Genomic DNA, 14,102 nt, shown 5'->3' with positions numbered 1-14,102 from the left:
GCTCAAAGGAGCCTATTAAAAAAAAAATCTAACCTTTAAAACCCACTTTATTTTTAAACGTAAACATGGGTACAGGTCCTGTGCTGCATGAAAGGCACTAATGTCTGGGTGGTGACCTGGGTTGACGATTGGCTCCAATCACTTGAACAAGCTGACCAAGGACACCGAGGAAGGCCTGGTTGAAGGTAGCCAACTGCTCCATCTGCTGCCGGGCAATTTCTGCCTCCTGGCGCATAGCTTCCTGTGCATCCTGACGTAGTGCTTGAAACCGCCTCTCAGAAAGGTTATCCATTCTTTCCAGCTGCCTTTCTTCTGCTGCCCGCATATCCTCCATAACTGTGCGCAGATCCAACTGGAACCTTCTCCTTTCACCTGTAATATACAAAAGACCTAAATATTGCTTTTGGTAACATCTGCCAAACCAATACTGTAAGCTCCTTTCTCATCTGCCCCACTAGACTGTACCACACTGATTCACTGCCACACCTCTGTTCCCCCCGCTCATCTGCTACACCAATACACAGCACTGCTCATCTGCCCACTGCTGAACCCCCTTCTCATCTCTTCTACCACTGTACCTCCTGCTAATCCCCCCCTTCTCATCTCTTCCACCACTGTACCTCATACACATCTCCCCCACAGCTGATCTCCCCCTCCTCATCTATTCAACCACTGTACCTCCTGCACATCTCCCCCACAGCTGGTCCCCCCCTTCTCATCTCTTCCACCACTGTACCTCATGCACATCTCCCCCACAGCTGATCTCCCCCTCCTCATCTATTCAACCACTGTACCTCCTGCACATCTCCCCCACAGCTGGTCCCCCCCTTCTCATCTCTTCCACCACTGTACCTCATGCACATCTCCCCCACAGCTGATCTCCCCCTTCTTATCTATTCCAACACTGTACCTCCTGCACATCTCCCCCACAGCTGATCTCCCCCTTCTTATCTATTCCAACACTGTACCTCCTGCACATCTGCCCCACTGCTGTTTTAGTTTAAGAAAATGCAGTTAAAAATTACTTTATTATCATCATGTCTTACCATTGTGCCTTGGTGCATTGGGAGTACTCTGTAGTTGGCTACTCTGTGGTTGGCTACTCTGTGGTTGGCTACTCTGTGGTTGGCTTGAGGAAATACTGCTGCTGTTGCTGCTGAAAGACATTGAAGGTCCATCTTCTGATAAGTTTGATGCATCAGTGGAGAGTCCATCAACTGTTTCTGAAAATAAACATATGGTTAGATATTATATTTTAAATGGTAAGCAGAGCGATATCCTATGCAAAGTTTTTAAAAAAAAAAAACTTACCAAAGGGGTCTACCATAGATTCGAGAATTACAGTTGCAGAGTCCAGACCTCCCTCCCTGCCTTGGTTTGCTGGCCGATGACCGTAAATGGCGTCCATGGCGTCGTACCACCTCCAAGCAGTTGGACAGTTTCCACTACGGCTGTTGGCGTCCTTAATTTTTTTATATTGTGCTTTAAGCTTTTTAAGCTTTGCCCTACACTGGCCCGACGTCCGTTCAAATCCCTCGGCTGCCATCCGCTGAGAAATATCTTTATAGACCTTTTCATTTCTCACTGATCCATCAAGCTCACTCTGAATAACGCCATCGCCGATGATTGCTAAGAACGTAGATAGTTCCTCAGATAACCAGACCCTGCTGTTGTTTGCTGGCATCCTTCTCCTTTATATGGACTAATAAGGCGACGTGGTGATTGTTTGGCGCTTTGCTTTGACGTCAGCATTGATGTTTTCTGACCACCAATCAGTGGAAAGTACTGTGTGACGCCAGTAGCTCCGCCCTAACCGTACCGTTCCATTTTCTATGGACCCACATGAGAAGCAGGACCCTGAATGGTGCGGTACGGTTCGGTTTTATGGCACGCTTTCATAATGGAAACACCCAAAATAGCGTACCGTACCGAACCGTACCGAACCGATCCGCTCAGTGGAAACGTAGCATAATAGTATCTGCTGTGCTCATTATGAGGGGTTCCCACCATCCCTGTGCTGTGCTGACTTCCCGGGGCTGTAGGGATGGTGGAAACCCCTCATAATGAGCAGAGCAGGAGTACAGCCACAGGAAGTCAGCACAGCACAGGGATGATGGGAACCCCTCATGAGCACAGCACAGGGATGGTGGGAACCCGTCATAATGAGCACAGCACAGGGATGGTGGGAACCCCTCATAATGAGCACAGCACAGGGATGGTGGGAACCCCCGATAATGAGCACAGCAGAAGTACAGACCCAGGAACTCAGCACAGCACAGGAATGGTGGGAACCCCTCATAATGAGCACAGCACAGGAATGGTGGGAACCCCTCATAATGAGCACAGCACAGGGATGGTGGGAACCCCTCATAATGAGCACAGCACAGGAATGGAGGGAACCCCTCATAATGAGCACAGCACAGGGATGGTGGGAACCCCTCATAATGAGCACAGCACAGGGATGGTGGGAACCCCTTATAATGAGCACAGCACAGGGATGGTGGGAACCCCTCATAATGAGCACAGCAGAAGTACAGCCCCAGGACGTCAGCACAGGGATGGTGGGAACCCCTCATAATGAGCACAGCACAGGAATGGTGGGAACCCCTCATAATGAGCACAGCACAGGGATGGTGGGAACCCCTCATAATGAGCACAGCACAGGGATGGTGGGAACCCCTCATAATGAGCACAGCAGAAGTACAGCCCCAGGAAGTCAGCACAGGGATGGTGGGAACCCCTCATAATGAGCACAGCAGAAGTACAGCCCCAGGAAGTCAGCACAGGGATGGTGGGAACCCCTCATAATGAGCACAGCACAGGGATGGTGGGAACCCCTCATAATGAGCACAGCACAGGAATGGTGGGAACCCCTCATAATGAGCACAGCACAGGGATGGTGGGAACCCCTCATAATGAGCACAGCACAGGGATGGTGGGAACCCCTCATAATGAGCACAGCAGAAGTACAGCCCCAGGAAGTCAGCACAGGGATGGTGGGAACCCCTCATGAGGGGTTCCCACCATCCCTGATCTGTGCTGAATTCCTGGGGCTGTACTTCTGCTGTGCTCATTATGAGGGGCTCCCACCATCCCTGTGCTGTGCTGAGTTCCTGGGTTTGTACACCTGCTGTGCTCATTATGAAGGGTTCCCACCAAATCGCATCGCCTCGCCCCCCCACCGAATCCCATTGCCCCAGCAAATCGCATTGCCCCCGCTAAATGGCATCACCCCCATCGCATTGCCCGCATCACCCCCTCCAAATTGCATTGCATTGTCCCCAGCACTCGCATTGTCCCCAGCACATTGCATTGCCCAAATCGCATCAACCCCAGCACATCGCATCGATCCCCCGCTAAATAGCATTGCCACCAGCACATGGATGCATTTGACGGGCACAGTGAGGATGAGCTCGACGGGCGCAGCGGATGCAATTGACAGGCACAGTGGATGAGTTTGACGGGCACAGCGTTTGGCACAGTGGATACATTTGAGTGGGCACAGTGTTTGCATTTGACGGGCACAGTGGTTGTACAGGGTACATGACATTGCACGCAGGTGACTTACTATTGCACGGGCCCGCCCCGCCCCCCCTCGTCAAGCTCTGCTATCTATAGGACCCTCCCAGCAACTCTCCGCCTCTGCCCGCCCCCTCAAATCTATTATACAGTACAAGCGTACATTCTGGGCATGGGGGTGGGCGGGGCTGTTGTGGTATTCAACATCCCTCCGCCCCCCTCGAGAGTGTTTTCAAGTGCGGCTCGCACTCGCGCATGCACGGTAAAGCCCCGCGATGCGACGGACCAGGACTGAATCCTGAAATTGATCTCCCAGGACGTATAGTGGCGGCGGGGGGAGTAGCTCAGCCTCCCGCCGCGGCGGGGGCGAATTTTAATCATGAGAACAAGGTCAGTTTCAAAACAACAAAAAAAAAAAGTGCCAAATGTGTTTCAGGTGACACAGGAGCAGGCGATGCAGATTACTCAAAAAAGAGGGTGGAACTCCGCTTTAAAAAAAAAGTGTGGGAGTGGGATTTTTCTTTGTCTTATGTGTAGTAGTTTTTCTAACTCGATGCAAATCAGCTAAATAGTTGATATACACATATGTGAACTGCATTATCAGCTAAAATTCTGTACAACCTCTTTTGTTTCACTAGACAGCACAACCTTTAAGTAGAGACACCACTTTCTCTTAGTTAAATAATACAGTGATGATACCTCTCCAACTGCAGACAATGAAGTAGTAGCTCTGTTCAATATGCTCTCTCCTCCTGTCAGCAAATGTACATGCAGCAGAGCCTTTATGGTTCCGAATACTGCCCCTGCCTTTCCCAGTCTCAGCGCTGCCGTGAGGTTGATAGAGGCTGATAAATATCTGCTTAAAATCCAGGTTTAGTATTTAAGACAGAAATCCCTTAGGAAAGGTATTATTTTCAGTTTATGAGCATGCTCTCTTTTCTTAAGATATCAATACTTACCAATAAAAAAAACACAGTGGATCGAACCTCATTTATTATGGAATTTTTTAAGCTCACTTAGAAAAAGCAGCATAACAGCATACAATATGCTGACAATATTGTTCTATTTCCCATGTCTGAAGAAATTTAAAATTCAGCATTTAAGCAGTGCAGACACGTGGCTCTATTTATTAAGTAGGTGAAAGAACTATGGCAAAATCCAAACCCCTTAGCAACCAAAGTAAATGCTATGTTTTTATTGTCACAGAATGGAAGGGTGTTTATTTAGCGATATGGATAATAGAAAAGGAGAGGGATATAAAAAGGAAAAGGCAAAGGCATTCAAGATTATGCACTACCTACGTTACAACATAAAACATTATGATTTCACAAATACTCATCCGGAAAATAAGCTTCTGATAAAAATAGGCTTCAAAACTTTGATCTATAAATTCATCAAATCCTTTTTCTAAAAAGACACAGAACATAACACCTTCAAATGAACTCTGGAATTATTAATAGGAATAACTTAAGAGTAACCTACCTAGTAGAAGAGCTGCAGTGGGGATTTCACTAGATCTCACTCTACAACTCCAATCATTTCTTTTATCATGATAATCTAAGTGCGACTTCTTCAGAAAAGATATTAAGTTGTCAAAAAGTTTTCTGTTGAGATCTTCTTGCAATTGCTGGATGAAATTAAATATCAAATTAATTATCTTTCTAGACCAGAAGATGATTATCTATTAGATTCCACAAGTTAAAAATAAATGTAACCACCTGAGTTTCCAGGACCTTTAAAGTCTTGCTTTTTTTTTTAAAAAACAAACATGTTACACTTTCCTATGTGCAGTGGTTTTGCACAGGGCAGCCCCGGATCCTCCTCTTCTCGGGTCCCACTTCGGTGCTCCTGGCCCCTCCCTCCTGTTGAGTGCCCCCACACCAAGCATGGTGTGGAGGCACCCGAGCCGAGCTGCAGCTCCCTCTGTGTGTCCATTCAGACACAGAGCTGCCGTTCGGTACTGCCCACTCTCTCTCGTGATTGGCTAACTGACGTTGATTGACAGCAGTGGAATCCAATAGCACTGCTGCTGTGTCTCAGCCAATCAGAAGGAGAGTCCTGAACTGCCGAGGGACTTGTGGACATCGCTGGAAAGAGAGGGACCTCAGGTAAATATTAGGGGGGCTGCTACACACAGAAGGCTTTTTATCTTGATGCATAAAGAAAAAAAAAAACCTTCTGCTTTTACAACTCCTTTAATCTATGCAAACCCCCTTGAGTCACAGCAATTCACCAATTACATCCCCCCCCCCGGCTGCTCTGGTGCCCTGGAAAAAAGGCTGCACAGAAGCGATCAGCTAGGAAACTGTCAGCCAGGTTTGCCCCTGCTCCACACTTGCCCTCAGCTGATTGCCACTCGCCAAATGCAAACAGGCGAGTGGAAATTTTGAGGGCTGCTCAGTTGATTTGTAGCATTTTGAGCTCAAACATCATTAACCTAGGAGTACCGGGAGCAGAGCCAGCCCAATTCCTCCCCTAGGCAAATTGGGCAACCGAGACTGAACATATTTATAGCCATTTTGAAGCCAATTTCATGCATGTTAGCCAACTGCAAAAGACAGGTATTCAGCGATATGAATACCTATAGAAAACTGTATCTGGGACCTGGTCATAAATGTGGTGACATCCCAGCAACCCCCCTTAGAAGCTTTACTGGTCAGACGGCCCTTTGTCAATTGAAAAGGGGAAGGCCAACACATTGAGGCAGCTCTCGTTTACCATCAAGAAAAAAGACCTGTTATGAAGGCTAATTGATCACTTTGCTGTAGTAACTATGTAACAACTTAGTGGTTCCTCCATCCTCTAGTAACTGTTTGGGATTTTCTTTTATGTTCACTTTTAAGAATAATGGTACACAGAACAAATAGAGAGGATGAATGTCCCCAACGGGGAATTGGCAACACTAAAAACCTGACAGGTGTTTTCAATCCACCTCCACACTATCCAAAAATATAAAATGCTTTATACTTTAACCACTTAGGTCCAGGACCATTATGCAGCTAAAGGACCAGGCCCCTTTTTGCGATTCGGCACTGCGTCGCTTTAACTGACAATTGCACGGTCGTGCGACGTGGCTCCCAAACAAAATTGATGTCCTTTTTTTCCCACAAAAAGAGCTTTCTTTTGGTGGTATTTGATCACCTCTGCAGTTTTTATTTTTTGCGCTATACACAAAAATAGAGCGACAATTTTGAAAAAAAAATCTATATTTTTTACTTTTTGCTATAATAAATAACCCCCAAAAATATAAAAAAAAAAAAAAACCTTTTTTCCTCAGTTTAGGCCGATACGTATTCTTCTACTTATTGTTGGTAAAAAAAAAATAAAAAAAATCGCAATAAGCGTTTATTGATTGGTTTGCGCAAAAGTTATAGCGTCTACAAAATAGTGGATAGTTTTATGTCATTTTTATTAATAATTAATTTTTTACTAGTAATGCCGGCAATCAATGATTTTTATCGTGACTGCGACATTATGGCGGACACATCGGACACTTTTGACACTATTTTGGGACCATTGTCATTTTTACAGCAAAAAGTGCTATGCACTGATACTGTGAAAATGACAATGGCAGTGAAGGGGTTAACCTGTAGGGGTAGCTAAAGGGTTTAAGTGTGACCTAATGTGTGTTTCTTACTGTAGGGGGCGTGGCTGGGCATGTGACGTCACTGATCGTCGTTCCCTATGACAGGGAACAGACGATCAGTGACAGGCTCACTAGGAAGCACGGGGAGAGGTTTGTTTACACTTACCTCTCACCGTTCTTCAGCTCTGTGACCCGATCGCAGGACATCGGTGACGATCAGGTCCGCAGGTCCCGCAGCACAGGACCAGGTCGCGAGCGCGCTGCCAGCGGCTCTTGTGACCAACGGCTGGGCTTCTTAAAGGGGCTGTACAGGTACGTCTATATACCCAGCCGTGCCATTCTGCCGACGTATTTAGTCGTGCGTCAGTCCTTAAGAGGTTAACTGGAATGGTAGGCAGGATTATTATAACTTGTTTAAATTATTCTGAAATCTTCACATGAAAGTTTTTTGACTACAGCAAAAAATATGTATTCTTATAGTGTTTAATCAATCTTTGCATTTATTTAAACATTTAAAAAAAAAAAAGACAGTTCCTGCATCCTTTACCTGTCTTCTGAGTTGAATTTACCTCTACATTTCAGAAAAATTACTAAACTTTCTAGTGTGGTCTCTGAACACTGACAAAGTATGCTGCTTTTCATACTCTTACAAGAGAAAGCTTGTATCACACTTTCCAAAAGGTCGAAAAAAAAGTCAAGGGTTTATCAAGAGCACACCTAATATACTTTAAGTAATAATGAATTCCACTGACCTCGGTCTGTAATTTCATTTGCTGCCATAGCAACTGGCAGCTCTCAAAACGCTTACTGCCATCTTCTGGATCCTTAAGACCTTCATTAAAATAGTCAGCTGGAAGTACAAAGATGCAATTAAATGTAGGACTCACATAAGAGACATGTTACATTTAGATATGTAGTAAAACCAACAATGTGGTACATTACAAGAAAATATGTACATGCCAATTTAAAAACAAGAAGGATAAAAACCCTTTTGCATGCATACATAAATAAATACAAATGTTAAATACTATTTCTATATTATGTAGCCACGTACTGTTAGGCTGGGTTTGCACTATTGTGAATTGGATGCGGGTTTCTCCGCATCCAATTTGCATGTCAGGAGGTTTTGACCGACTCTCTATCGAGCCGGTTTACACATCTCCGGATAGGCTCTGGTGCAAAAGGTCTTAGGAGTCCTGTGCGTCTTCTGGTCCATTTCAGGTGCAAATTCAACCCAAAATTGTAAAGTCTAACAAAAGATCGAGTCTAGCTTTAACTGGTCCACTTTCATCCCTTGTGATCTAACCAGCAGTTAACCAGTTTTTGAAGAGATCTTCACAGTCACTGTGGGGCAGAAACTAGTTCTGAAACAAATTCTGACTGGCTGCAATGTGAAGGACAGTTGTGATAGTGAAGGGAGTTGGCTCAGCAACTTGAAGAACAAAGATCTCTGGATCGAGGATTAGGGGCAAGTGAAAAGAAGAGCATTACACTCACTGCACACTAATCGGGGGATGTAGCCGATCTCTAGAGATAATGCAGTTAAAAGTTAACACACAGTTAAAGCAGGTTAAACCACAGGAGTGGTTAATCACAATCAACTGGACTTGTTCTGTAATGTTGAAGACATTTTGCAAATTATCCATGTTGTTTCTTTAGTACTAATGAGTGTCTGAAACATACCCCAATATGTATACCAAACCAGTAAGCCTTAATCCAATAACCAAGGTGCCAATGCAAGTGTTAATTGTAAAAAGAAAGAAAAAAAGAAAGTTGTAAAAGTTTGTGGAAAACACTCTGTTCTAATTATTTAATTTCTCTGTCTTTATTCTGAAAGGCAGATTGCTTTACTAAACAAGTATCGGAACAGAAACTAACTTTACCAGAGTATTCTTTAATAGGAAAATAGAAAAAATAGGACTTTTTTGTACTCACCGTAAAATCCTTTTCTCTGAGTCCATGGACGGACACAGCTCCTTAATTCTTGACAAGTGGGTTATGTCCCATGTTTACAGGAGAGGACTAGGCAGAAACATGTTAAATAGTTAAATACATGTTACATTAACAGAGTTGAACAGCCTAACCCAGGGGGCGGTCCCTCCAGACATAACCCTCCTCACTGCAGCATGCAGCCTCAGTTCGTAACAAGCAGTACAAACCTAAAAAGGAGGGGTGGGAGCTGTGTCCGTCCATGGACTCAGAGAAAAGGATTTTACGGTGAGTACAAAAAATCCTATTTTCTCTTATCGTCCATGGACGGACACAGCTCCTTAAATCTTGACAAGTGGGATGTCCCCAAGCAGTGTCAAAAACGAGGGGTGGGAAATACATCAGTAAAACCAATTTTAATTTCACCCCAAAACAAGCAGAGCTCCTCAACGGAGGAGGTGCAACTTTAAACAGCCGCCTGCAAAAACTAGCGGCCGAAAAAAGCATCAGAAGATGGACTCACAGCAACAATGTAAATTCTGGAAAAAACGTGAAAGGACAACGAAGTCGCCGCCTCGCATACCTGTGAGACCGACACATGATGTCGAAAAAAAAAAACAAGGAAGCACCAGATGCCCTGGTCGAAAGGGAGCCCGCCCCTTAAGATCATAGGCCAGTATGTCAGCCTACCTGATCCACCAAGAAATGGTGGTCGACGAGGCCCTTTTGTGGACCAGACACCTACACAAAAGAGAGTCAGATCTCCGAAACGGAGCCGAAGCAGGGTGGTACCACGCCTAAAGTATGAAAGGCAACCTCCGTAGGATGCGCCGGCCGAGGACAGAAGGATGGAAGAACAATGTCCTTATTCCGGCGAAAGGCCGAAACTACCTTCGGAAGAAGGGAAGGTCGCGGGTGCACCACCACCTAATCCTTATGGAGGATCAAGCATGGCGGCTTGCAAGACCGAGAACACCAGAGTCAAAACTCATGGGGGGACAGATGGGCCAAGAGGGGAAAGTATATGACAAACCCCCTGCACAAACAAGGGACCCACCAGGGAACGGGCCACTGAAAGAACACAGCCAAGGCTGAAATCTGCCCCAAACGGTGCTTTAAGCAATTTTTAGATCCACTTTAAGCTGTAAAAACAGCAGGACCCTGGGCACAGAGTACGTCCGTGGACGTCACTCCATCTCTTCGCACCAAGTGATGTAAGCCTGCCAGGCGCGATGGTAGATCCTCAGGAAGAAGACTACCGTGCCCTCAGCATTGTTGAGATGACCGAGTCGGACAGACCCTGGTCTCTTAAAGTCTGGCTTCCAATAGCCATGTTGAGCAAGTCAGTGACTGTACAACAGGATGAAACATGGGACCTCGAGACAGAGGTACCTCCCGTCCTGGCAAACGCCAGGGTAGATGAACCAAGGACGCCAAGGCCAAGCTGGAGCAATTAGAATCATCGGGATCTCCTAAGCCTCCACTCTGTGGAGCAGCCGAGGAAGCAACTACAATGGCGGAATGGCAAAAAATTGCCAATACAGACCTTACAGGGCCACCAGCGCGACTGACGCGTCTGTACCAGATTACTAGACCTGGCCACTAGCTTTGACACCCTTGCGGTGGAGACGAGCGGCCAGGAGATCCATGCCCTGTGAGGCTCACCTGCAAGAGAGCCCAGCACAAAGACCAGACACCATGGTCCAGCATGTGGCAACTCCAGTAGCACGCCTGCTGGTATACCTGAAGGTAGACTGAAGTCACTGCTGTGGCATTGTCCGGCTGAAACCAGATCGGACGACCTTGCAACCTCCTCGGCCACGAGGAGAAACATAGCCTGATCGCCTAAAATAGGACAAAGACCGGTAGACAGGGTCCACAGCACCTGGTGGTCCCAGGCGGTCACCCACCCACGCACCAGCCAGGCCGTCCCTGGGTAACTACCGAGACCAGACGAGAGCGGGTACATACAGGGAGGTGTGGCCGCAGAACTCAGAGCCGACGGGACCCCCCAGGCCCACAACCCTTGAGGCTGGCATCCGTCGTAAATACGGACCACTGGAGGGAAGAAACAACTTCCTGGACAGAAGAGTCAGGGATCTCTGTCACCAACTCAGAAAGACTCTGACTAGGTGGCACACCGGCATCTGATGATTTCAGAGACAAGCACCTGGACAGTATTTCCCCCGAAAAACCCAAGTGTGGAACTGGGAATACAGTACCACCTCGAAGGAGGCTACCCACAGTCCCCGGACCAGCCGGTGCCCGGAGAGAAGACCGATTGCGTGATGCCAATACCTTCACCACAAACTGAAGAGTCCGCAATTTCTCCAGGGGAAGAAGGACCTTCGCCACTGAGGAGTCCGGATCAACCCTAGATACTCCAACGCTGAGTCAGAACCTAGCATGCCCAGTATTTGAACCCTGGGTCGCACACATTCCAGACAGGCTGTACTTACCCGTCCATGCGACGACTTGGCTGACACATTCCAGACAGGTGTACAACCGCAATGGAGATAGCTGTCGGCCCGGTCCACTGCGAGTGAGGCAACACCACAGCCCAGTCATGTGCGGACCTCGGAGCAAAGCTCACTGGCCACCCCAGGAGTCATGGGGCATCTCGTGGCAGACCCAGCCTCTTTGCAAAGGTGTGCTCACGCTCGCTGGCCGGACTGAGAAGACTACAAGGATCTATAATATCCAGCCTGTCTCTCAGCCGACAGTTAACAGAAGTCAAAAGACAAAAATAAAATAAAATAAAAACTTTTCCTCAGGGCGCTGAGCCATACGTCCTTCTCCTTTGCTAGGCAAAACGAAACTGAGGCTGCATGCTGCAGTGAGGAGGTTTATGTCTGGAGGGACCGCCCCCTGGGCGGGGCTGTTCGACTCTGTTAATGTAACATGTATTTAACTATTTAACATGTTTCTGCCTAGTCCTCTCCTTTAAACAGGGAACATAACCCACTTGTCAAGATTTAAGGAGCCGTGTCTGTCCATGGACGATAAGAGAAATACATACAGTAAGTCCCCTACATACAAACCTTTAAATTGCAAACTTTCAAAAATGCGAACGTTTACATTTTTTTTTCCCATTCAACCCAGCGAGCTTAAAGAAAAAAACTTAAGGCTGAAGGGCGATAAAGAGTGGAAACATGCATTCCTGAGCTGTATCTAGCGCATGATGTCAGTGCTTGGGCCTTTATGCCGCGTACACACGATCGGTTTGTCTGATGAAAACGGTCTGATGGACCGTTTTCATCAGACGAACCGATCGTGTGTGGGCCCCATCGGTTTGTTATCCATTGGTGAAAAAAACAAGGAACTTGTTTTAAAATTATCTGATTGAACTTCATTTTTCTCAGCACGTCGTTGTGTTTTACGTCACTGCGTTCTGACACAATCGTTTTTTTAACTGATGGTGTGTAGGCAAGACTGATGAAAGTCAGCTTCATCGGATGAAAAAATGCATCAGACCGTTTTCATCGGATGAACCGATCATGTGTACAGGGCATAAGTCTTAACCCTTACCACAATGAAATCAGGAGTGGTGGAGAATTTTATAAGGTGCTTAGTGGTATATAAACAAGAGGTAGCTACCAGTGTTTCAGCCTGAATGACCTTACTCACATAATGTGAATCTTCAGAGTCACTGGGTCCAGGGGCTGTGACAAGGCTCTGGACCTAAAAAAGCAGCTAACAGAGTACAGACCTTCTAGAACAGTGGTTCTTAACCTGGGGATCGAATGATGATTTGCCAGGCGTCACTGAATCCTGGGCTGTTCCTGAAGCCGGCACAGCACTCCCAGCCTTTTTGCGGCTACCCAGCAGGGCTGCACCTGGAGCCTGTGGCCGCCTAGCTGGGCTGTTTCTGGAGCCTGCAGCCGCCCATTCAGTTCACGGCATGGCTGGGGGGCAGAGACTAAAGGTCAGCTGACTGGCGAGGAATGTGAAGTGGGAGGGACTGGAGTAGACCCTATCTTCTGATTTCGGCATAGGTGTCACTGCTACGAGACACCACAAAGTCGCAGACACAGTGAGTAACACTACCTGTGAATATAGTTGCCATTAAAAGTCCCCACTACAGTTCAGCAGATGACCTTGATCAAAAGCTCCTAAGTTGCCACTCATCCCAACTCCCCGCCAGCACTGCCACTCATGCCATTCCCCCCCCCCCCCCCCCCCCCCACCAAGGAGTAAGAGAAGGAATAAAAATGGAGAATACATGGAAGGGAGAGGAACAAGGAAAAGGGGAGAGGAAGAATAAGAGAAAGAACAAGAAAGATGGCTTGAGAGAGGGATTGGGGGGAAACAAGAAAGAGTGGTACATCCTAAAATGTACCATAAGGGGTTTTAATACTGTACTGTATGAGTGGAAGGGATTTAGGAAGTCCTAAATGTCCATGGGCTAGGGGCGCAAATTACTTGTCTTGCCTTGGGTGCTGACAACTCACACTACAAAAATAGTTCTACTGTTAGGGGTCCCCACAACTTGGAAAATTTTACCAAGGGGTCACGGCACTAGAGGGTTGAGAACCACTGTTCTAGAAGGTGTCACAATGCAGAGCCCAGTGCCTGATTGCAACATTACAGGCTAAATCCATATGTACAATCCAGCAGGGTTTGGGTACAGCCCCCAAAGCTACTGCTGATAAAATGCTGATCCAGATAGCTGCTCTAGACAGACTAGCTCAAGCAGGAATCTTGATTGAAGTCTCAGAGGGGGGAAAAAATCCACAAAAAGGAAAAAAAGGCTAGAAAAAAAAAAAAAAGGAGAGAAGCGTGTTCAACCTCCTAGTACAGGGGTCTCCAAACTTTTTAAAACAAAGGGTCAGTTTACTATCCTCCAGACTTTAGGGAGGTCAGGCTGTGGCCATCGGGAATACAGAATGTCCCAGCATGAGAGGGAATAAACAATCCCCCATAATTGGTGTTATTGGGAGGAATTGTGTCCATAATTGGTGTTATTGGACCCCATTGTTGGTGTCCTTAGGAGAACTGTCCTCCATCATTGATGTCATTGGCAGGAATTGTTCCATTCATTGTTGTCAGTGAATAAAATAGCATCCCA

General features: G+C 46.6%; 1 protein-coding gene across 1 annotated transcript in view; it reads right to left on the bottom strand.

The window, feature by feature from the left end:
- ORC3 (origin recognition complex subunit 3) overlaps nt 1–14,102 on the bottom strand; it is a 147,101-nt gene that overhangs the window by 115,320 nt on the left and 17,679 nt on the right. The window contains exons 4-5 of the mRNA XM_040350080.1: nt 7,858–7,955; nt 5,002–5,146 (exon numbers count right to left, since the gene is read on the bottom strand). Of these exons, the coding sequence (XP_040206014.1) occupies nt 5,002–5,146; nt 7,858–7,955 (243 nt within the window). The remainder of the gene's footprint in view (nt 1–5,001; nt 5,147–7,857; nt 7,956–14,102) is intronic.

This window comes from Rana temporaria, chromosome 4 (genome assembly GCF_905171775.1).
Source record: "Rana temporaria chromosome 4, aRanTem1.1, whole genome shotgun sequence".
Taxonomy (NCBI): Eukaryota; Metazoa; Chordata; class Amphibia; order Anura; family Ranidae; genus Rana; species Rana temporaria.
This window is presented reverse-complemented; position numbering and strand designations above follow the sequence as displayed.